This window comes from Perkinsus marinus (assembly GCF_000006405.1).
Source record: "Perkinsus marinus ATCC 50983 genomic scaffold scf_1104296952312, whole genome shotgun sequence".
Taxonomy (NCBI): Eukaryota; Perkinsozoa; order Perkinsida; family Perkinsidae; genus Perkinsus; species Perkinsus marinus.
The window spans coordinates 75,009-97,883 of record NW_003208908.1 but is presented as its reverse complement, the minus strand read 5'-3'; the positions used below and the strand labels follow the sequence as shown (position 1 = coordinate 97,883).

The following is a 22,875-nucleotide window of genomic DNA, read 5'->3' as shown; positions in this document are numbered from 1 at the left end:
GCGGGGACATCTTCAAAGACGGGGGCCGACCGGTAACGGCGCTCAACATAATGGGAAGAAGTCAGAATGATTCTGTTCCCCCACCAACTGCCATTACTGATCTTCATCAACTCCCTCATCATTGTTGTGTTCTCTTTGTCAATATACGGCTGGTCGTCGTGTTGCTTCACAGTGATGGCCTTCCGTGTCCGGCATCGAGCCTTCACAGCATGGGCGCGCCGCCAGTACCATGAGCTAGTACCTGCCCCTGCTCGTAAAGTGATCACTATCTTCAGCTGCATGTCAGTGGGATTCGTATTGACGCATGATGGGGTAGGCAGTCACTCCTCAGCATCGGAAGTGACCTTTCTAGATCCCGATGGTCCCAAAGATCTACCGCCAGCTAGCCCTGCCTGAGGCAACGTCAGAGTTCATCGACCCTCTGCCGGCTGAGGCTACGCTCGAGCGATGGCAGAAGGTTACACTTATGCTCCCAGGGTGAACCTTCAGTGTTGTCTTAGGAGCGGCAACTAGAAGCACTTGACATGGCGACTGCTAGTGCTGATGATGTGGCCAATATCATCTACGGCCGAGGTCCCCTGCTGCTCATTTACACGTTTCTCATGGCACGCTTCAGGGAGTGTGGCGAGCGATGAGCGAGTAACCGCAGATGAGGCGAGGAAGTACTTTGACCAATACGGGCCAGTGCGATGGACAGAGGAAGTAGGTCGAACATCACAGCATGTACCTGGTTGGCTCCGTCCTCAGGCGCTCGAGGAGTGTATCAGGCTAGCACCTCTTATAGTGGTTGTGAACCCCCATGCAGAGGGGCAGCAGGCCTCGGCTACGGCCAAGTGGTCCCGGCAACTACTATCGCGGAAATGTGACTTGACCTGTGTGTCTTCCACGGAAGAGCTCGAGGGCGATCATGAACGCTCGAGAGAGGACGCAACGCTCCTCATAGTGTACCCCCGGAATGACGCTGAGGCAGTCAAAGTACACTGCCTCTAGTACAACACAGCGGGGTTGACAACTTTGATCAGGCCGTGAAGGTGTTCCCCGGACGTCGATTAATCTATGTCGGCGAGGGCCCGGGAGGTTTCTGTGCCGACCCGCACTTTTTCGAGGAGGTTTTCCTTCACTGGAAAGTGGTCCGAACGTTGGACCTAGGCCCTCAGCTCAATGGCCAGAAGGCGTTTTCGAAGTTCTATGTAGGGCTGCCGTGGTTTAGTCTAAGTCTGCTACTCCCGAAACTCAGGTGCTCGAACGACGTGTGCTTCCTGATGCTCGATGATTCTCATGAAGTGAAGACGTTTCCGATCACATACCTGTCTTCGCCTTGGACAGTCGCCGGATGCTCCCTAAGTACCGTCATGTTACCACTGCCTCCACGGATACTTCCCTTGTCTTCACGATGGCCCGTTCGGCGTTCAGTGGAGGGGACAATCAAGTGTAGGTGGTCATGGAGCCTTCCCTGGATGTGGACCAAGATGTCCTGAGGGATCGAGGCAGATTGCGGGGGCTATCGACGAGGGTGCCTCTATGCTCAGCTCCATCTTATGCAAAGCTAGGTGGAGAGGGGTTGATCGAACAAAGGTGGCCATGTCCACCTTTCCTCGTGCAAGAGAGCACACAAGAATGACAATGTTCGTCTCATGATTCACGAAAGTATCAAGGTTTGACACACCCTCAGAATGTGCATTCAAGAATGTCAATACGTATACTAAGTTTGACACGTTGCGGAAATATCACATCCAAGAATGGCACTGTCAAGAACAAACAGATGGCACAGAAGAATAGACACGGCCATTTATATAACATCCAAGATAGACGACCATACGTTCGAGTTTGACAGTATACGATCTAGTGTGACAACGTGACTCAAACACGACCTCCATGCAAGAGCTGAGATAACGCGAAACATCTTTCAGTAAGGCTGGGTCTCGATGGGTCCAGTACTCGAGCTTTTGTGATCTCAGCGATTAGGCTGTCTCTCGCTGCTACCAGCCGATCCGACATCTCGGGGATTCCACTGTCGCGTCAAATCTGTTTTCCCTTGACTCAACTCAAAGCGCCTCTATCCAGACAGCATCATTCAAGCTACGTCACACCGTCATGCACACCTCCGTTACTGCACTCTGGTGGTGGGTCCTCGAGTCCTCTGGGCGTGGGTATGCTGTTTCTGAATACCTCACTTAGATTGGGTAAGGAGACGCCAGCGAGGCCGCTAGGCTCATGGTCTTGAAGGAGATCGAGTCCATCAGGAGTCATGGCACCCGACAAGAGGTCTACATTGGGCCCCGGGGCCTCATTGAAAATCACATTGTGGTAAATTCCCAGTCCATCATAGTCGCTTGGAGTGCCAGTTGCTGTTCCCGGAGTCGTAGCGGCTGTTGACTGAAACGTGCTTCCAGTACCTATTCTAGCCCTCAGGGCCTCCCCAGTGACCTGTGCGATGGGTGGAGTGCTGGGGAAAAAACCATCAGTGGCTCACCCGTCTCTCCGTGAGTAGCTCATTGAAGTCAGTGTTGTCCCCAACGGGGGAAGGCATGGGGGCTGCCGGACTGGCGATAACAGATACCAGTTAGCAAAAGTCTTATCTACCCTACTTGATGAGACTCTCAACGCCGTTGTCGACCCTATTGGACAAGGCGGCTTCCCCGATGTCGAAGTTCCCATCAGGCGGAGCGTTGCGGCGGCGTCCATCAGTGATGGCCACAGCATTAGTCGTAGTCGGCGTAACTGGTGGAGGGCAGGAGCCGACCTGCATACAGCGCTGCCCATATCTTCATAGCTGTCCAGTGACCTTACCTGTTCCGTCCATTTCCAATCCACACTAACTCCGTTACTAACGATCGGGCCATTCTCGGTCTCGATGATCTCCGGCGGGCCCCAACTGACTGACCTGCAGCGGGCCCTGGCTCTGAGACATCGAGTAAGACACTCAGCAAACAGAGGGCAACATGAACTTGTACCGAGATGGTCTAGGTTGGAAGCTCCTATGAAGATGGATTTGCTCTGAAGCTGTCCTCACAGCCTCTAGCTGCCTCTCGGTTATCTCAGGGCTGGGCTCATCTTCATCATCACTTTCATTATACAATTCCACATCCTCATTGGTGGCATCAGGCGGTCTCTCGTGTACAACGGGAGCCTCGTGCCCAGTCGCCTCGACAGGACAGCTTGGTACGGTCACTTGTACGTCTTTATTGTCGTCCGGTTCAGAAGAGACCTCGGATGACGGTGGGGCATCAGGGGAGGAAGCTTGGTCGTCCTCCTCCTGGTCATCCACGGGTAGTGGGGTCTCATTGAGACCATTCCAACTTACGAATATATGGTCAGGCATCACGTCGGCCTGAATAGGGATATGGTCGATGACCACGTCGCCAAGAGCAACAAAGTGTGTGTTCATGATCCATGCGACCGTCCACAACGCGCGCGCCCGGGAAAAAATCCCGCTCGAAAAAGTTGCTCAGTGTGCTACCCATTCGAGCACCCCTTTAGCATCGATTGATCGCCACCGCTGCGGTCGCCAGATTCGGGGAGGAGGCGCGAGTCGTGGTGGTATTGCTGGGAACCGGCACACTGGTCTTCGCCTGGCACGCAAGCACACTGTGGGTGCCTGAGTTCATCAAACCCTACACCGAGTTTCCCGGCGGCCTCGAAGAACCCCACCAGATTGGCTCCTCTGGCGAGGTTGTTTCGATTGGATGCCCTCCGCTCCGCCCGGCATGAGCTGTGCAGTCTGGGGGCTCCTGTGGTCGACCGACCGCAGCCTGAATGGCACAATGGGTGGAGTAGTGCAGCAAGTGATAGAAGCACCCGGGAGCAGCTTCAGGCGGGGTAAAGGAGCAGTGACCGCCCTATCCAGCATGACCATCTTCTCCTCACATTGCTGCAAGACATCCATCTTATCGACGACGGAGGCGTAGATGAAGTGGAGCCTTCTCGTGGATTGGTCTATTTTGAAGTGGACCGCGATGTACCTCCAGGGCCCGCACAGAAACCAAAAGCAGCGCTCCTTGTTCACTGGTCGGGCTCTAGAAAGAGCAGTTCGTGGATCCGTTTTCGCTCTATAAGGTGTAAGATGTTATTCGCCGCGACAAGGATCTTATCGTTGATGCCGGGGACACTGTGATGGGAATAATGCGATTTAAGGGAGGACAAACCTGGCTTGAACGGGGATGGCATTGGCAGTCGTAGTGTGCTGCAGATTACCATCCCAACCCTCGAAGGTCGCACATCGACTGAACACACTAGTAACAGAGGGAGACCTTGCCACTCCGTTGAGTGATGGAGGCAAAGTTGGAGTGTCATGCGGCTCCTCGTATGAAGTGGAGGAGGAGTGGTATGGGGACAACAAATATCTTGACAAGAGACATGGATCGTCACTTGCTCTGAGCGCCTTTGTGATACCTATTTGTTCGAACGGCTAGAGTTGTGAAGTCGGCGTACTTCACTGCTCGGATGAGGAAGTTGGAAACCCCAAGGGGCTGCACGAACTGTTGCAAGAGGCCAGAGGGACTGTCGAGTCTAGCCAAGCCTTCGTGGAGGAAGCTCCTAAAGTGGAGGTGGACGGGGTTTGGTCGGGACCAAGTGTACCAACTTGAGATGAGGGATGGTCAAGAACTCCACTCGAGGTGTCTTGGTCCGGTCTTCGGAAAACGGACTGGCCATTGGTATCCAAACCGCCACCACCTAAGCATGTGGTGTGGTACCCTCACCAGCAGCAGACCAGAAGTCTGGTTCTAGCACACGGACTCGAGCAGTACAACATAAACCATATGCGTTACAATCACTATGCGAAGGGAGGATCAAGCGAAGCCTTGAACTTTCTACACTTTATATTAGAAAATTCATTCCAAATTGAAGTTCGCTGGATTCAAATGCGTGAGGTTTGGAATGAGGTCCCACTATTTTGGCTTGGGGAGGAAAGGTGTGGTATCAAAAATCACCCTAACCCGGTTATGAAGGTTACGTGGCTATACCTGCCCATTCCCCGCCGACCACGTTCTCCGCTTGCAGAACTCTCTCTCCACCTCGCTAATCTAAGATAGTACTGGCCGAGTCACCTCCCAGCTCTTACCCTCAAGTTCTCCGCCTTCTTCCTCAACAGCAAAGCCCCGTCGGCCGACATGAAGTACCACGCTTTGAGAACACCTCGATGGAGGACCACAGACCTGTCACCACAGAGGGCCGTCATCAGCGTGCATGCCAACCATACTGGGGAATGACGAAACCTAAGTCATTATAAAAAGGCCGCCCTTTCACGTGGTTCTTCCCATATCGCCACAACATCTCATATCTGACTTCGGTACCCATGTATTGAGTTTCAAAAGGCGTGGTATACATTTCTATTATACATTCCACGTCCTTGTGCATTTCCTGCCAGGCGATACGGCCTCCCTTCTCGACTGTCCGCCTCAGCCGTGCATCTTCCCGCGGAGTGGTAATGCACCCGCGTGCCATAAGGAACGCCTTGTGCTGGCCATGGACTTACTGTCCAGCGCAACAGCAAGGGAGTAACGCATAAAGCACCATTATGAAGATAAGATGGTTATTTACCTATATGGTATACAGCATTACAATAACATAGTTTCTATCAGTACGGAAACGGCCAGGAAGCCACGAAGGAAATCACGACTTCTGGCTGCTGCACCCATACAGCCCTGCCGCTACGGGCGAGGCCGACTCCTCACCCAACAAGCCTAGTACCCAGACCACAATGTCCGTACATGTTGAGGAAATCCTGGCATTCCCAGCCTTCAAAAACGGGGTGCACCAGTTTGGAATTGGCAAGTAGGCTGGCCGGGACGGTCCCTAGCCGCAGCCATTCCACAAGGGCTTCTACACCTAGGTTCCTATCACCCTTCATCGCCTCGGCCATAAGGAACTGTGCCACATCCGGGGAGCACTTAGCGAGCCTTTCAAACGCCTTGCTACGTTTCGAGTCGGTAGTTACTGGCCTCTCCCGGTCACAGCTTGAGTTCTATCGAAAGTAGGCTTGCATATGCTGGATCGGTGGAACTAAACTGTTTGATGATATCCTCTATCGCATTCTCCCACATCTCGTCCACTCATATGGCCAGATCAGCCAGGGCTGTGGCCAATTGCACAGGTACTGGGTTTATGAGATGCGCTGAGTTTATTCAACTTATCTATTATAGACTCACAGAGACCGACATAAGAATAAAAATGGATTCTGGTGCAGAGCGTCTGTGCCGCAAAGAACAGCATATTTTCGCTATAGGTGTCACTTTCCACGCCCCAGGATTTTGCTGCCACTTACGTAGCCACTCATCGGCCCGGTTGCGTTCCTCCTGGTTCTGAGGGTCTGTAAGGCCGTCGGCAGTGTTCCTCCATAGGCCAACAACAACATGGGCTGAAGTGAACACTGAAGCGGGTGAAAGGACTTTAACTCAAATCCGCATAGTAGGGGTAATCATCACATTGCAGGGACGGCACTGGTAGTGGTGGTGAAGGGCAGTTGTTCAGAGCGGTTCATTACGACACTGATGCCCTTATTAAAGAATAGGCTTATGGGCTCAATAGAGCCGATCAACTACACCATGTTCCATGCACTGTAGCTTCACTTTACGTGCTTTCTGTCGTTAGACGGGCTCGGTCGCGACGGTCGCCAAATTGCGAAGATCTTCGAAAATCTGTCACGAAAATGAAGCCCCTCTCCCTCACCATTTCTCACAATACCAAAGTCAGCGTTTTCACTTCTCCTTCAGACCGATATGGTACTCCGTATTTCCCACATAGTTCCATCACGAAAGGCTGCACTGCCGGCAACGCGTGTCTGGGCAACCGTGGGAAAAGATGGTGCTCTATTTGGTACTCCAACCCTAACACAGGAGCTCCCAGGTAGCGTAAGGGACGGTAAGTGTTGTAGTAGTACCTCCCCACAGCCAATGGGCTCGAGTGTCAACATTTCTACTAGTATGGCATTGCAATCTAAACCAGCCTGGCTCCTCATCAGAATGGTAACAGTCTACGGCTAAGTGCGAGACCAAGAGTTGGATCTGATAACACTACGTTAGCCTAGACACACTCGTAGATGCCTACATGCAGGACCCCAGCTGTGCAGTTGGAGAGTAGGAGAAAGAGGAGACGATCGCTAGGCGGTACCAACTGGTACAGGAGGCAACCGTACCTGACACCACCACGAAGACTACTTTAGATGATTATCTAGGGCGTGGTTACCATAGCCAGAAGAGTGACATACCACATAGGTCGGCAAGAGGGCAGCAGTGCAGAGGGATGGACCGGCCCTTGATGTAGTACTGTAATGCACGCTTGCACGACTAAAGAGATTCTAGTGCACACACAGTCCCGACTAAGGGCGGCTTACAAATATCAAACTGATGATATAAAAATTAAAGCGCCCGATGGTCATCGCAACAGGGGCCAGGACAAAATGCTGTATCGGCACGATGACTCCAGCTATGAGCTCCTCCCACTTGTTGGAGTATGGCAACTCCTTGCGACTTATTAGGAAGGTCGGCAAGTAGTTGAACTGAGGATCCTCACGAGGACGTCGGGGGAAGCAATGATGGGCCTAAGGGCCGCCCTCAAGTGGAAAAGGTATAGGGATAGCCCCTTACGGCATGCTCCTCACTCCACATGCTAGATGATATACCAAACAAGATCGAACCGATGAACCATCCGATTCGAGAAGGGGATCTACCATCACCACTACCGCAGCCTCTATGGCATGCATCATGGGCAATGAAGGCACCCTAACAACGAACTGCACCATAGCAAGACCGCAACAACCTGAAATGCTACTACCTGTTGCCAGGATACACCAAGAGCTATCGCCCCTAGCATTGTCCAGCCCAGGCAAAGGCTTGTCAGTGCCAGTAAAAGGAAGGCCATAACGATGGCGATACGGCCGAAGTAATAGGAGACCCTGAATACTCAGTTATTGTATACCACTGAGTATCAACCTTATTTACTTCTGCTCATAGAGTCCTAAGCGCCGAACATGCCTTTCCAGTGCTGCAAAGTCAGCTTCTGCCTTGTCTTCAATAGAAGGGTCCTTAAGTCGACCAATGGCCAGGGGTGGGAGGTAATGCTTGGCGATGCCAGGGTGATGAATACCCCGAAAGAGAGAGGTCACATCACGCCCGAGGCAGCTCAGAAGGACTTCTCCACCTGATGGCAAACCGTATGGGAAAGCACTCACATGATCAACTACGCGTGTTGGTGACAATGGAGAAATTCTAGTAGAGTTGATACTTCTACCCTATGTAGAGTCGTAACTTTTATAATGCAATGATGAAATTTCGAATCTCCGCTGAAAAACCAAGCATATACATCAACACTGATGCCACGTACTCCCACCTCCACCGAGATCGGCCATTCGTGTTACCTGGATGTCCCCCATGAGCCACCCATTCAGTCACGTTATATATAATATTATCAATGACGATGAAGCCGTAACGCCGAACCTCGTCCATTGTGAACTCTGACGTGTCCTCAGGTCCGATGGCTTCTCTCTTGAACCTCTGTGAAGGACTCACCGTCTCCTCAGTAGACGCCGTAGAGGCCGGCGACGGCGGCGGGCTGGCCACAGTATGGCCAGGCATGGGACAAATTGAAAAATTTATAGCTGGTACAAGCAGGGCCGACCTCTATCGACACAACAAGCTGATACCAAATCAAGGAAAGCTCATGGAAAAAATGATCGAGACCAACTACTCGCAAGTGAACTGCTGCCTGGCATCCGCCTCGGTCAACCCGCAATCTCTGGTACTGTTGAACCTAAATGAACAAAGAGCCTCTTACATCGCTCCGATGCAACATCGCCGAGGCCTGGGCTATTACGATTCTCACAACAGTGACAACACATAGAATCAATGTTGAGTGATCATGCTAAGACTAGGCTTGAGAACAGTGTTGGAATATACGATCGCTCTCCTCAGAAGAACTCGGGAATTTCCTCACTAATTATACAAATTCGAGGAGTAGTGTACAGAAACCAAGGATTCAATTTCCCCCAGAGTTTCCTCAGAATGTCATCAACACATGCGATTGACCCTATACATATTGTCCTACACTGCTCACGGAAGACATGCCACATATACAATGTGTACTTCGAGATAGAGGGCATCCTATAGGCCTATGAGAAACACCCTTCTGTACCGCACACGTCCAGTACTTGTAGTGCTGACGGAACGCTTCCACGGCTTCTTTGGTTGAGCCAATAGCATCAATCTCAGCCATTTGGGTTGATGATAGCTCGAATGAGAATATGTCCTTGTTGACTCTCATCCGCTCGGGGTTTTCACTTTTGGGTATGTGGACAATCGAATGCTGTACCAACCATCGACCAATAACCTAAAACCAATACAATCCACCATTGAGAAGGTTGAGTCATTCCACCTGAGCTGTGGTGACCTTCTTATCAGCAGCGATTTTGGTAAGGACCGGATGCTCGAGCATCTCAGGCCTGCCATTGCCGAGACCACGCCAGGAGAGGATAGTGATATCCTTAGATTGGAAGTATTCAATAGTCTTCTTCCCTGTAGGGAAGGGGTGCAACTCAAATGAGATGTGCCAGTTGATGACTCACTGAACAGTAAAGGATTCACTTCAATCTCGTTGCAGGAAGGGGGGATGGAAATCCCCGCCTGTATGAGCTCCTCGTAGTCCTCTATAGTGTAGTTCGAGAGGCCGATAGAATGACATAAGCCTTCCTTGTACCTGCATACCACTCCTCTGCCACATCACCACCATAATAGAGGCTCTTACAGCCCCTCCAGAGCATGGTAGGCCTCAACATGCTTCCCCGGTACAGGAAAATGGATCAAGTACAAGTCGACGTAAGAGGTCCGACTGAAGGTAAAGGACTTAATAAACAGCAGTAGACAGTAGCTCCTCACAGATCCTTCAACGACTGCTTGCACTGGTCAATAACAGCCTGACGGCCTTTAAAGATCTTATCAGGCCACACCTTAGATGTGATGAAGAACTCCTGTCGGGGAATACCACTCTCCGCTATGGCATCGCCGACGACAGCTTCATTGAGGTAGAACTGGGCACAGTCGAAGAGCCTACAGTTATGACTGTTGATAGGATAATACAAAGTTGAACCTGACCTGTAGCCTTCTTCTATAGCATCCTTGATAACAGCCTTGCCATCCCGCCCTAATGGAACCCCTTCAAATGCCGACTTCGGCGCTATACCAATTCGAAACGTGCCCAACCCCACCATAGGGATGGAGTTACCACTAGACAATACCTTGGTCGGTATTCTCATGTTAACAACACCGAAACAACTGGTGGAGCCACAAGCCAATACCTCCCTACTGTTCGTAGAGACCAACCTCACGAACGACCTGATATCCTCCTATACACCAAAAATTCAGAACAAGTTGAGTGCCTATCCTAACCCTCTCATCCATAGACGGCAGACTGGCTAAAGTAAAGTCAGCAAGTCTGTAACGAGTACACTAACAAACCGAATATCTATTCACACAACGCAACAAGACACTGAGAGAAAACAGCGAAAAGATGGTGGGAAAACACGTATTAAAGTCAATCACTGGTGAATTGCTGCCTTGCATCGGCCACCGTTAATCCGCAGTCTCTAGTGCTGTTGACCCTGAACAACAAAGCAGCTGTCTTGGTGAAATAATAAGAGGCTTGATCAACAGAACTAATGATCCCTGGTTCGAACCTTGGTACTGTCAAAATCGGGACCCAATTCGAAAAAACCATTGCATACTAAGCTGTGAACTCACTTGCAACGGAGTATATTCCCGACTAAGAGACTCTCCCAATAAAACTAACCTAGAACTATGCGACTTAAACTAAGCCCATAAGCTGCTTCACCCCAACACCTCCTTACTTGTAGTGCTCACGGAAGTATTCGATGGCCTCTTTGGACAAGCCGATAGCATCAATCTCAGCCATTTGAGTTGATGATAGCTCGAATGAGAATATGTCCTTGTTGACTCTCATCCGCTCGGGGTTTTCACTTTTGGGTATGTGGACAATCGAATGCTGTACCAACCATCGACCAATAACCTAAAACCAATACAATCCACCATTGAGAAGGTTGAGTCATCCCACCTGGGCTGTGGTGACTTTCTTATCAGCAGCGATTTTGGTAAGGACCGGATGCTCGAGCAACTCAGGCCTGCCATTACCGAGACCACGCCAGGAGAGGATAGCGATATCCTTAGATTGGAAGTATTCAATAGTCTTCTTCCCTGTAGGGAGGGGATGCAACTCAGATGAGATGTGCCAATTGATGACTCACTGAACAGTAAAGGATTCACTTCAATCTCGTTGCAGGAAGGGGGGATGGAAATTCCCGCATTCACGAGCTCCTCGTAATCCTCTATAGTGTAGTTCGCAAGGCCAATAGAATGACATAAGCCTTCCTTGTACCTGCATACCACTCCTCGGGCACATTACGACAGTGATACGGCCTCCTACAAGTCCTCTAGAGCTTGATAAGCTTCCACATGCTTGCCAGGGACAGGCCAGTGAACCAAGTACAAGTCGACGTAAGAGGTCCGACTGAAGGTAAAGGACTTCATAAACAGTAGTAGAGAGTAGCTCCTCACAGATCCTTCAACGACTGCTTGCACTGGTCAATAACAGCCTGACGGCCTTGGAAGATCTTATCAGGCCACACTTTAGATATGATGAAGAACTCCTGTCGGGGAATACCACTCTCTGCTATGGCATCGCCAACGATAGCTTCGTTGGCGTAGAACTGGGCACAGTCGAAAAGCCTATAGTTATGATAATCACCACGAGCAGCAAGGACCAAGCAAACACTCCCCACCTGTAGCCAGCTTCTATAGCGTTCTTGATAACAGTCTTCCCGTCTCTCCCTGTTGAGACCACCTCAAAAACAGACTTCGGCGTTACACCCACTCTGTAGGTGCCGAAACCAACCATAGGGATTGCGTTACCGCTGGACAGCAGCATTGTAGGTGTCATCATTTTCAATAACACAAATGCTAGCTGATAACACCATATAACAACACCATCACTCATTGTGCGATGCGCAGCTCAGCTCAGGTAAGGAAAGGTTTCCATCAACCTTTGACAAGTCCCGAGAGCTCTATCTCCGCTGGCGAGTAAGTGCTTGGAACCCTATCTGGTACATATGGTTTCTCAGTGCTCAGAAGCTATGAACTGACGTGAGATCAATTACGCTTTGTACATGCTTAACCGCTAAACTGCTTGTAATCTTTAGCAATCTTCAGTCATCCCTCGGGGACACCATCCAATACAACACCTCATACACGACCTGTTCACCGAATATACGATAGAGTCTTCTCATCCCCGCATACTCCACGCGAATCTCCCTACGTAATTGCTACTGTCACTCACTATCTCAGAGTAGAGCCTCTGACCACCAACTGGAATGCGGTACAAGATTATCCCAGCGCCCTCTGCGACTCCTCTCATGCCCACGTAGTAGCGCTGTCCAAGTTACTCGGGACGAACAGCGAGTCTAGTTGGCTCAAGACACGTACATGAAGGTTTCAACCTTAGCCTTCTGTTAGCCGCTGTTGGTAGTAATCCCGAGTTGGGAATCGAAAGGAGCGGAATCTTGGACGATAAAGGGACACGACACAGTGTGAGTCACACAATGACGCAAACAAGGTTTAACCTTCAAGGTTACCAAAATTCTTTCATCAACCGACGCTAATTGATGGCACGGAAATAAGACACTTGAGTTGAGAATCTGCAGAATATCAACTTCCGGCCATGCTTTCTCCTCTCCCTTGATTCGAAGGGTGTCGCCTGGACTCTAGGCATTGGGGAAACCTCATAGGGGAATCTCCTCGTCTTAGTGGATAAGATGGTCACTTCCAGCGTGCTGTTTACACATCAGCAATAACCACCTCGTCTACCTACTCCTACTCGGCACGGTCGCGAGATAATACCCTTCGCGAATAGATCGATTACAGTGGCGCGGCATACTGGTCGATGATATTCCGGCTCAGCCAAGATTGCAAGTCTTGAGCGTTAAAATCGATCAGGTGGGCGGGCGCGGTATTCAGCGCACTACCAAGCAGCTCAGCGTTGTCTCTCTCTACATCGTGGACAGTTAAATGGAGTAATCGTATTAAGTTGTGCATCAGCTTGAGAGAATATCTTGAAGACTTCTTCGTCTTGAACAGCTACGATCAGAAAGCTGCTGCTTGGCTGATCATTTCTCCTCGGCAACTATTTCGCTCTTGTTTTCGAGGTCGATCCCTCTCTCATATAGACCCTTTGATACGCTAGCGGGCTTCATGGTAGAGGCTTCTACTCTGCAAGGCGTAGAGGAGGCTTCTCCTTAGCAGGTCGTATCTTACCTTAGTAGACTAGCGAGTTGTGCAGCGTACTTGGAATACTATCTGGTAGCTGGTCGCAGAGTCAAGGACCTCACCCATACCGTAATTCCTCCGATTCATAGGTGGACACCAAGAGTTAGAGTGCGAACATAACGTGTGGCCGACATACGTGGCTTACACTACCCCCATTTGGAGCCTATCTGCCTTCAAGCGAGTTTGGGTTAGGTTTTGGATGGGCAATCTACTGAGGATACCCTCTAGTGAACCAGACGGTTGGCGGTGATCATATCTATGGTGCACATTCTTTCATTGAAGGCGTTGCAGTGAGGAGTACTAGGTAAAGTGGTTGATCAAGGTCGCAGATCCTCTCGGCTCCTACACGATTTACCCTCCCTCTGGAGTTTGAGCGTCCACTGCTAAGGCTCTGGTCGCTATTCGCTGCAGATGCCTTCGGGTAGCCCGAGATTTAGAATGATATTCCACGTGCAGCTGCATCTCCCAGACGCCCCTTTATAGGCATCCTGAGTGAAGGGCCGTGAGCACAGAAGCAGCAGCATTAGTCTTCTGTGGCTTTTACGCTCGATGGGTGCTGTACAGCTATCCTACTGCATCCGTTGTTGGTAGGCTTTTTGCACTCAATGCTGCAAAGGGCATCAGTGAGCACGTATAGGTAAGTCATTTCTATATCTAGCGTGCGTGATGGTGTCGAACGTTTCACTTCTGGTTTGAAGGACTGTGTATATTTCTGATATTCATTATCGAGGGAATTGCTCATGCACTTCCCCGCAGTTGATTTGATTTCTGTGCTCTTCTCATATTGTATCGTCTAAGAAGTAAGCATCAATGGCCGCATTGGGTGGCCGGTGTCGCTGGATCGATGGGGTTCATCGTCCACGTGGCCCAAAGGGGTCGTCGTCGGGACACCTACTGTCAGACTGAGGCTTTCTATCGTCCCAAACCTCATACCTTCACTAGACATGTATTCCTCTACCAGCACAACGACGTGTGAGATGCTTTCTACCTCTCAGGCTTCTTTTATCGACTTGTCCGTTGAACGTCATTCCTTCATACGCCGCAATACTCATCCGTTTTACTCTCGTTATGTTGTACTCCGTGAGCTCGGTAAGCACCCCCCTACTAAAGCGAAGAAGTGAACTGAGTCGTTGCAGGGTCGGGGGGCTTTGGGACAGTCCTTCTAGCTGAGCACAAACGTACAGGTACCAAGAGGGCGGTGAAACAGATACCCAAGACGCACGTTGGAACTGATAAGGTAGGTAGTTGTATGTTCGCTAAACTGGAGCATCGCGGAAGTTCAGCTAGTGTTCGAGCACGAGATCGCCAGTCTGCTCGCCTTGGACCACCCTCACATAGTCAAACTGATCGAGTACTTTGAAAATGAAGTTAACTACTACCTAGTGTTCGAGCTCTGTGCGGGACCAGATCTGTTCGACCACATCATCCACGTCTTCGAGAGTAGAGAGAACGGCTTTCAGGTAGGACCGGGCATGGCCAGTGGATCTCGAGGAGTTCCTGTTTAGGAGGAAGAGGTAGCTACTATTATGCGGCACATGCTGAAGGCTGTTGTGGGGTGTCATCACAACAATATCATACACAAGGATATTAAACCTGAGAACTTCATGTTCCGATCGAAGGATACAGCCAGGTCGTCCATCAAGATGATAGACCTGGGCTTAGCTGAGGTGAGCAGTCTGTGGTGGAAAATATGCATATGGTCAACTACATGTGTTGGTGATAATGTGGAAATTCTGAGGAAACTTGGAGAAAATTTCATTGATTTTTGTTCACTTGCTTTCGAAATGTATGTAAACTCCTGAGCTCATCTGAGGGAAGCGAACGTATATCCCCTTGTTGTGAGCCGTAGTCTTTCCTCACCTTGCAACGTAGTGCTTGTTTTCAGCATAGCTCGGAAGTAGCCGATTTGGAGCGTAAACTGTTCGAAGAGGACAACGTTACAGCGGGTACACCAGCGTATATGGCACCAGAGGTCGTCGCTGATGGCGTCTATGGTGGGAGTATGCCTACTTGCAGTCTCTGTGTCGAGGGTGTTGTATTAGGTACAGCATCGGACATGTGGTCCTTGGGGGTCATCTCGTATGCGCTCTTCACAGGGGAGCCTTTATTTGGTGCTGACTGTGCGGACTCCCCAGCCGAGATCTTGGACGAGGTCCTCGATCCTGATTTCCTCGAGAGGCGTTTGAAGAACCCAAGTCTGGTGGATAAGTCTGTGGACGCTAAGGATCTTCTTAGGCGCCTTCTTGAGAGGGATCCTCGCAAACGTATTACCCCGGAGGAAGCACTGAAGCACCCATTTATCCGCAGCATTTTGAGCAAGGCTGGCGAGGCTAGTGATGGTGACACGATATGTATTGACATGAGATTTGCCCACCTCTTTGACTCACACTGTGTTGAGCGAATGGAGCGGTTCACTCGTCTGCCGACATTGAAAAGGATGGCTATGATGAGTGCAGCCCACCTGATAGACGACGACTCAGTAGCGGCCCAGCAGCACACCTTCCGTATGTTTGATCAGAATGGAGATGGCTACGTGTCGTTTGCCGAGTTGGAGGACGGTCTGAGAAGGGCTGGAGTGAGGGTGTCTGGCAATCTTCGTAAAGTGTTTGCTAGAGTTGACTTGGACAACAACGATGCCCTCAACTATAATGAGTTCATGGCCGCAACACTGTGTGATACGGATCTCAGTGAGGATCTAGCATTACAAACCTTTGATATGATGGACATAGATGGTGATGGATATATATCCCCCAAGGACTTGGTCGACTTTGAGCCCAATATCGTCTCGGTGGAGCACGCTGTCGATGTGTTGCTCGAGGCGTTCCCTGAGCTGGTAGATACTGTTGAACGAGGCATTTCTGCAGAGGACTTCGTTCGGCTCTATTTGGCTAAAGCTCCGCCTTTGGAAACTGTCAACTGCCCTTTACATGATAATTGATCATTTCTTACCACATGACGATGCAGCAGTACCAGCTGCTGTAGTCCATATCACATGCCATAATAGTGCCAACTGTGCCTCCTACACAATCCTTCAGGACCGCTTTGCGTTGTAATAGGGTACTGTGTTCTACAGCGGTAGTGCGTGTCCATCGTCGGTGTCGTCCATTGGAGGGAAGGGGATTAACTTCTTACGTTTTAGCTCTACCCTATGTTACAAACGGATACGACGTTACGTCATTTAGTACGACGAGCTGTCACGACAGTTCAGCAGGAGATGGAGGGCGAGAAGATACCATCGATGCCGCCCGAGTTGAGCCAGGACGAGGGTCAGCAGCTCACTGACCAGATGGCAGCTAATGCTGCGGTTCCTGCTAGCTTTGGTGCTAGGAATCGATACGAGCCCGTGTGGCGGTCCATTAGTCCCACTGATGGTGGCGGCCTGCAAGGGGACGTGGAAGAGTGAGTCGCTGCTGCTGCTACTGATTCTGAAGTGAACATGTTTTCTGAATTTCAGCCAAGTTGAAGGGCTTTCGGGCCAGTCGCCGCGGCAGACTTTCTACTTGGACGAGACGGGTCGTCGTTGGAGTACTGTTCCTTGGCCCGAACGGTGCCTTGCCTATGGCCCCGGAGTCGGCGGTGGCCTCTGTGGTGAAATGCTCGAGCTCACTGTCAACACGGTGAACCATAATCGCTACCGTATACCCGTGGGAGGTAATAACGTATCACTTCTGCTGCGACCAAAAGATGTGACTCTGGCCATCGGTGAATACAAGGCATGGTCGATGGACTGTGAGGACGGCTCTTACAAGCTGCGATATGATTGTGCTCGGCCTGGCTACTATTTCCTCGACGTGACTGTCAATGGAGGTCACGTATGTGGTAGCCCATTCGATGTAGTCGTGCGCCCAGGAAAGGTTGAGGCTCAATGCTGTCAGATAATCTCTGGCTCGGTGGTACCCACCTCGGATGGCTCGAGTCTGGTCTTGCCTGATACCGCCATAGGAGTTACACATGAGCTTTGGGTGGAGACTTGTGACGCGTGTGGGAATCGATCCTACGACTCCAGCGGTGTCTTCGGAGCCCGTCCTGTGGGGGCAGTCAGAGTGACCGATGTCACGGACTGTGAAACGGGCATATTCGTTGTGGCATTCACCATAGTTGCTGGTGGTCCAGGACGGATCGATCTGCTTTATAATGAGGAACATATAGGGAGCTCGCCTCTGTGGGTCGAGGTCGAGGAGATTTCGAAAGTAGACCAGACGAACTCGTTCCACGGTGTGTCCAAAACGCCGGTGAAATCAGAGCCGAAAGACCCCTTGATGGTTCTAGAGGAAAAGGAGGCGCGCATAAGACAAATGACAATCAGACTGGAGAGACTCAAACGAGAGACAGATGCTAAAGCCAGAGAGAGTCGAAGGCTGATTACAGAAAGGTTCCAACAGGTGGCGGAGCTCAGCGACCACTTGCCAGAGTCGGCTCGTCCATCGCTGACGAATGCTGCCGCCGACCAGCGGTCTGTGGTGGAACTTGCGAAGATGGTGTCGGAGGTGACCAAGGAGAGGGAGGTGTATAGACAACGCAACGCGTTATTGTGGGAGGCCCTACATAAAGTTAATGATAGTTGGCTTCGAGTTGAGGGGCATCAGGGGGGAGCTGACACGGAGAGCGATACATTGAATCGGAGTGACCACCGGCGGCGTGGCTCGGCTGACTCGGTCAGCGGGATGCCCACTCGTGGTGTGGACACTAGAGAGGCGAGTGGCGATCGGACCAAGATGGTTTGGAGAATACCGCGAAGTCGTCCCAACATGTCGGAGTTATTCCAGAGGGGAGTTTTCTTACCCTCCAAATGATCATCGAGCCACTCTCCACAATCAGGACCAGCACCACTTGTGCGGGTTGAGTTCAGCTCGAAGGCCACAGAGTGATCCTCCTCAGAGACGGCTTCCGGGACGATGCCATCGGCCTCCTGTGACGTAAGTGGTCATTGTCTTCATCTGGGGGCTACCTGAATCCCGTGGTGCAATGTCGCAAATTGCAAGTTGATGCGACTGGCATCCTTCGCCATGAAGAAAGGACACTGCGTGAATAGCTGAGGCATGTATGTGTACGTGCTGAGTGCTCATCGCTGACAAGTCGCTGTAGCGTTTCAACAATTCCCAGGGCGATTCCAACTTTGTTATCATCCTCTCGAATTGAATACTAGAACCTACACATACTATCGCTAGCCATTTACACTTATTTATTTTATGTCTTTACTAAGATGGCAACTAGTCTGGCCGATCCTCGTGGCAACTGCTTCCGGTAGTGCCAACGGGACGACAGTATTATATTGTGGGAGTATCCCCCCCGGTGCTCAGGTATGAGGCGGAGTAGAGACGATAGTACCCCCAATTTGGAGGCCTCCTCAGAGGGGTCCATTTTCGTTCCAGGAGCTCACTTCCATTTGAAGGTATTCGTAGTTGTTATAGTGAAGATTTTTCATACCACTCGCTTCACACTTCAGGAATCATTTGGTCCCTCTACACGCAAGGTGGATGAGTACTGGCGGTCATCTTTACCCCTGGCACATCGTCCGGCTCCCGACGAGGAACAACTCCGCTCTGGAGGCCCCAGGCTTTATGATCTGGACTCTACTATTCATGACTCGGTTGACCCCAGCTCAGTAAGGGACTTGGTCGCGGGTTCAATTCCCACAAGTTGCATTTTTCAGTTTGTCCATGCATTATTGAGGACCTCGTCGATGCCGCTCGGCCCTAATCTTGGTTCATACAGTGTTGATGGTGTATACGACCAGAAGTTCCCCTTGGTTGGCATGGACAGAGTCGTTAAAGAAAATACTGTCACTGGGACGAAGACCACCGGTTACTGGCCTCTCTTTGGAGCCCTGACGGCTGGGGTGATCGACACAGGGCCTCTTGTGGCAGTCACTGGGCTGCTACTGATCAGGTACACATTAATAAAGGCACGCAGTCGTATTGGCGAGAGGTCTACGGCTTCAACGGTGCCTCACGGGTAGGCAGCCTTGTCTCGTTCAGGAGGGCGAAGTTGTGATCTGCCCGTTGTTTGCCAGACAGTGAACTGTGACTCGGGGGATGTGGTCATTGGTGTTCGGTGGCGCTCCCACGCTAGGGAGGCAGCGAGGCGGGCGGCGGCAGCTACTGGACAGAATGAGAATGATCAAGACATGGAAGCCAATAGGAAACTCCTCGATATTCCTGATATACAGTGTAGGTCTATTGCAGCGCTGGGCCTCTTGTAGTGTGTGGTCGCAGGTACGAAGTTGATCACAGCCGAAGTGAAGGCGTATGGGATCGATACCGTGTACCAAGTGAAGAACGTTACTTATGATACTGATGAGCAGACTAGGGCTGAAAACACCATAGCTAGGTGAGACGGACCGAACGGCGGTATAGGAGTGAACGAAGTTTGCCTGGTTATTCAGTGTGAAGGATGTCCAACAGTGCATGCTGAGCTCAATGGAGGGCTTCATGATCAAAACTGGCGATGACTCTTCGAGGAGACAGGAGCTAAACACTTGTTCAGGACGACTCAAGGAGAGTGCCATGCCCTCCAGCTTTATAAGGTGCGGCTACTCTCTAACTCTACGATGGTCACTGTTCTTCACAGGTGGATGCTTAGCGCTCGCCCGATTAAAGCTGACGGGGGAACGGCTAGTCCTCAGAACCTCATGGAAATCGATATGGGATATAGGGTAGGGCGTCGTTGGGAACATCAGTAGTGGTATTGGTTTTGCAGGCCGATCCTGATATCGTGGCACAGATCCTGGCTGGGAACTATTCTTTCGACAATGACATGTTCGGTCCAACTAACATAGAGTCCCCGGCAGCAGCCAGAGAGGAGGCGATGAACAAGGCCCTGGGGGGATTGAAGGATGCCTGGAATATGGACAAGGTCCCATCCATTGAATCGGTGAGAAACTAGCCGTTGTCTTGGGGCGTATATAGCTGGGTCGATCACAGGTGAAGAGCAACTTACCAGAGAAACCATGGGAATCGTCTAAACTCATTGTTGGCAGCGATAAGTTCCTGGAGGGCACCATGTTGGGGGGCCGTAGGGTAAGAATTCAAAGGGACAGGGTATTAGTCCTGGCGATCCCTTGTGCAGCAGTAGGGACAGCACGCGCGCACCTTGTGTAGTGAACTTACTCGAGCTCGAAGATGTTTGTTGTGAAGAGGAGTACTTACTTGATAAACCTCCATGTAGAGGTGTCTACGCTGAGTATGTCTTAGCTGACTTGAAAACTGGGGATGCATATTTGTGGTAGAGTGATAATATCTGCATTGTGCTGGCGCGTCTTCGTTCATCTCACATTGGGTGTAGTTAGTGATAGGAACGAAGTTTTTGAGTATAACAATTGGTATTTCCGAGCTCCATAGAGTATTGATGTCAGGCGATGGCGGTCACTGGGTTCACCATGTCGACGGACGGAATGCCGGAGTTTGTCTGTGGAAAAATTGTTGCTTGTGAGAAGGGCACGTGCAAGGCCAATGGTTGTGAGTGCATGCCGGGCTATGAGGGGCCCAATTGTGACACTCGCACTGACCCGTAAGTGTTGGATCAATTTCATGGCGCGCGGTCAGGGAGATCATGTGTTAGGTGTCGCACTAAACCGTGCGGGCAGTTTGGTGAATGCGTGGAGAACTTTGACAAACCAACTGGTTACGAATGCCAATGCCAGGCTACATGGTTCGGCATTCACTGCGAGACCACCACCAACATGTGCCTCGAGAAGATCCTACTTGAAAGTAAACTGTCCACGTAACCGTTGTTCATGATGAGGACATTCGGTTCCTCAGATGAAACTGATTGGAGAGTTCGTGACTGTGGGAAAGGCAACTGCGTATCTGGCAATGGACAATACGAATGTCGATGTGAGGAGGGTTGGGAGCGGAGCACGCCTGGACTCGGTGGGAAGTGTGACCAGGAGGTAAGCTCGAAGGAAGAGGAGGAGGGGGAGGAGCTCCGACTTGTTGTTGTCAATGCTACTAACGTTGTGTGTTTGTTACTACTGTGTTGTTATGAGCAGGTCGTTGAGATTGCAGTTAATTTTGTCATTGCCGTCGTTTTGCTCTTTTACACTGTTGGCACTGTTGACGTATATTCATCAGTGGTTGTTGTAGCGCGTCCACAGGTACAAGACTGCGTAGGCCAATGGGTCGGTAGTACATGCAATGATGAATGCATGCAGGAGATGACCTTCAAGATCTTCCAGGTGAATTTGGGTCGACCTCGTCAGACATGGAAAAATACTATTGCCTCAGCCGGTACGTGGGTCTGGAACGCCGTGTGAGCATCCTGCTGGCAAGAGTCGCACTGAAATGTGCAGCTGGGGTGACTGCAAGAAGTGTATGGGCAGGTGACTGTCACACCCGTGGTTGTCTTGCTGTTCATCCTAGCGTTCAGAGACTGTAACGGTCGAGGAACCTGTGACGTGGCCACAGGGGTCTGCAAGTGCGAGGGGGCCTTTTCTGGTGAGAACTGTGAGCTCGAGAAGACTGATTGCTCAGAGGTGGGTAGGCTGTTGTTGTTTCCTCGCTGTGTATCGGTGTCTTAGAGCCGCTGTAACGGTCATGGAAACTGCGTGGATGACGGGTGTCGATGTGTCAATGGGTGGACCAACGAGGGCCCTGACAATGGCCCCCTTAATGGGGTCTACTGCACTAGGGATCCCTGTGAAGGTACCTCCTATTGTTATGAGAGCTCAGCTTATTACGGTTGACTTAGGTTGTCCAGTCGGGCAGTGTGATGCAAGGACAGGGTTCTGTTCGTGTCGGTCTGGGACTTGGTCGGACGTGAGTAGAGCCACAGGGGAGCCGGCGTGTGAGCTTTCCTCAGGCAGCATTGACTGCATTGTGAGTTATTCTCATATTACTACCACGGAGTACTCTGCTTTTATTAGGGCGATTGGGGTCCATGGAGTGAATGCCAATCTGACTGTCAGAGGCGACGGTACTTTAGTATCTCGACACTGCCTCGTAACGGAGGTAAGCGGTGCCCAGCCAAGGGTGGCGATGAGATGCAGGAGGCTTGCCAGATGGGAAGCTGTTGCCTGTAGGAGCTCCTATACAGGATTCGAACTATTCGGTTGCTGTACTCAGATTGAAGGAAGCTGACTGCCTCAACGGTGGAACTCTGATGGCGTCGACTTGTGATTGTTTGTGTGCGCCAGGGTTCCAGGGGTCACGCTGTGAAACTAAGGTTACCGACGCGGACCGGTGGGGACCATGAGGCTCCGTTCTGTATGGTATTTCCCTTTTTCTTTAGAGTGCTTGAGCGAGAAGCAATAATTGACTTTAGCGGTGACCCGGTCATACCAGAACAGGCTGAAGAGGAGCCCGATGCTGCCATGAACAGTGTTCAGAACATGGTCGTTGAGAAGAAGTCGCCGGTGCTGGTGAGTTGGGCTATAGCAACGCTCATGTTCACATTGTCACTGCCAGCTTATCCTCTGTGCCATTCTGGTCTTCTTCATTTTCGCGGGTGCGGCGTATTACTACCAATCGGAACAGCAGAAAAAACAAAGGTCCAACGATGTGGACCCTGATGCATTCATGGCAGAGTGAGTACCGCTTCACGCGAATATCAT

The 22,875-nt window shown here is 50.9% G+C and overlaps 8 protein-coding genes across 8 annotated transcripts; 4 read left to right on the top strand and 4 right to left on the bottom strand.

Moving 5' to 3' along the window:
• Positions 1–747: 747 nt before the first annotated feature.
• Positions 748–975, top strand: Pmar_PMAR003146 (hypothetical protein; the record flags this gene model as incomplete). Its single annotated transcript, XM_002777036.1, has 1 exon — positions 748–975. A coding segment is annotated over one exon (228 nt), but the record flags the coding sequence as incomplete, so codon positions are not given.
• Positions 976–2,079: 1,104 nt separating this feature from the next.
• Pmar_PMAR003145 (hypothetical protein) lies at positions 2,080–3,388 on the bottom strand (the record flags this gene model as incomplete). The annotated part of the gene is made up of 5 exons (XM_002777035.1): positions 2,080–2,376; positions 2,474–2,543; positions 2,589–2,743; positions 2,791–2,902; positions 2,955–3,388. The coding sequence occupies 5 exons, from the start codon at positions 3,386–3,388 to the stop codon at positions 2,080–2,082; spliced, it is 1,068 nt and encodes a 355-aa protein (XP_002777081.1).
• A 3,635-nt stretch (positions 3,389–7,023) lies between these two features.
• Pmar_PMAR003144 (fatty acid desaturase, putative) lies at positions 7,024–8,573 on the bottom strand (the record flags this gene model as incomplete). The annotated part of the gene is made up of 7 exons (XM_002777034.1): positions 7,024–7,135; positions 7,186–7,286; positions 7,334–7,540; positions 7,587–7,721; positions 7,774–7,894; positions 7,941–8,139; positions 8,357–8,573. The coding sequence occupies 7 exons, from the start codon at positions 8,571–8,573 to the stop codon at positions 7,024–7,026; spliced, it is 1,092 nt and encodes a 363-aa protein (XP_002777080.1).
• A 474-nt stretch (positions 8,574–9,047) lies between these two features.
• On the bottom strand, positions 9,048–10,246 carry Pmar_PMAR003143 (2,5-diketo-D-gluconic acid reductase A, putative; the record flags this gene model as incomplete). The annotated part of the gene is made up of 7 exons (XM_002777033.1): positions 9,048–9,098; positions 9,130–9,324; positions 9,370–9,509; positions 9,560–9,690; positions 9,739–9,822; positions 9,870–10,040; positions 10,086–10,246. 7 exons carry the CDS (start codon positions 10,244–10,246, stop codon positions 9,048–9,050), a joined length of 933 nt encoding a protein of 310 aa, XP_002777079.1.
• A 587-nt stretch (positions 10,247–10,833) lies between these two features.
• On the bottom strand, positions 10,834–11,946 carry Pmar_PMAR003142 (2,5-diketo-D-gluconic acid reductase A, putative; the record flags this gene model as incomplete). Its single annotated transcript, XM_002777032.1, has 6 exons — positions 10,834–11,016; positions 11,062–11,201; positions 11,252–11,382; positions 11,431–11,514; positions 11,562–11,732; positions 11,786–11,946. The coding sequence occupies 6 exons, from the start codon at positions 11,944–11,946 to the stop codon at positions 10,834–10,836; spliced, it is 870 nt and encodes a 289-aa protein (XP_002777078.1).
• Positions 11,947–14,269: 2,323 nt separating this feature from the next.
• On the top strand, positions 14,270–16,263 carry Pmar_PMAR003141 (calmodulin-domain protein kinase, putative; the record flags this gene model as incomplete). Its single annotated transcript, XM_002777031.1, has 6 exons — positions 14,270–14,414; positions 14,462–14,566; positions 14,613–14,785; positions 14,831–14,999; positions 15,227–15,319; positions 15,368–16,263. The coding sequence occupies 6 exons, from the start codon at positions 14,270–14,272 to the stop codon at positions 16,261–16,263; spliced, it is 1,581 nt and encodes a 526-aa protein (XP_002777077.1).
• Positions 16,264–16,539: 276 nt separating this feature from the next.
• On the top strand, positions 16,540–18,118 carry Pmar_PMAR003140 (conserved hypothetical protein; the record flags this gene model as incomplete). The annotated part of the gene is made up of 2 exons (XM_002777030.1): positions 16,540–16,724; positions 16,780–18,118. 2 exons carry the CDS (start codon positions 16,540–16,542, stop codon positions 18,116–18,118), a joined length of 1,524 nt encoding a protein of 507 aa, XP_002777076.1.
• A 410-nt stretch (positions 18,119–18,528) lies between these two features.
• Pmar_PMAR003139 (neurogenic locus notch, putative) lies at positions 18,529–22,852 on the top strand (the record flags this gene model as incomplete). The annotated part of the gene is made up of 23 exons (XM_002777029.1): positions 18,529–18,569; positions 18,642–18,717; positions 18,772–18,930; positions 18,979–19,164; positions 19,215–19,280; positions 19,339–19,495; positions 19,541–19,655; positions 19,711–19,851; positions 19,896–19,980; positions 20,025–20,198; positions 20,249–20,344; positions 20,680–20,834; positions 20,886–21,034; positions 21,086–21,216; positions 21,421–21,501; positions 21,551–21,645; positions 21,693–21,798; positions 21,844–21,967; positions 22,014–22,141; positions 22,189–22,340; positions 22,388–22,504; positions 22,554–22,683; positions 22,730–22,852. The coding sequence occupies 23 exons, from the start codon at positions 18,529–18,531 to the stop codon at positions 22,850–22,852; spliced, it is 2,787 nt and encodes a 928-aa protein (XP_002777075.1).
• Positions 22,853–22,875: the final 23 nt, after the last annotated feature.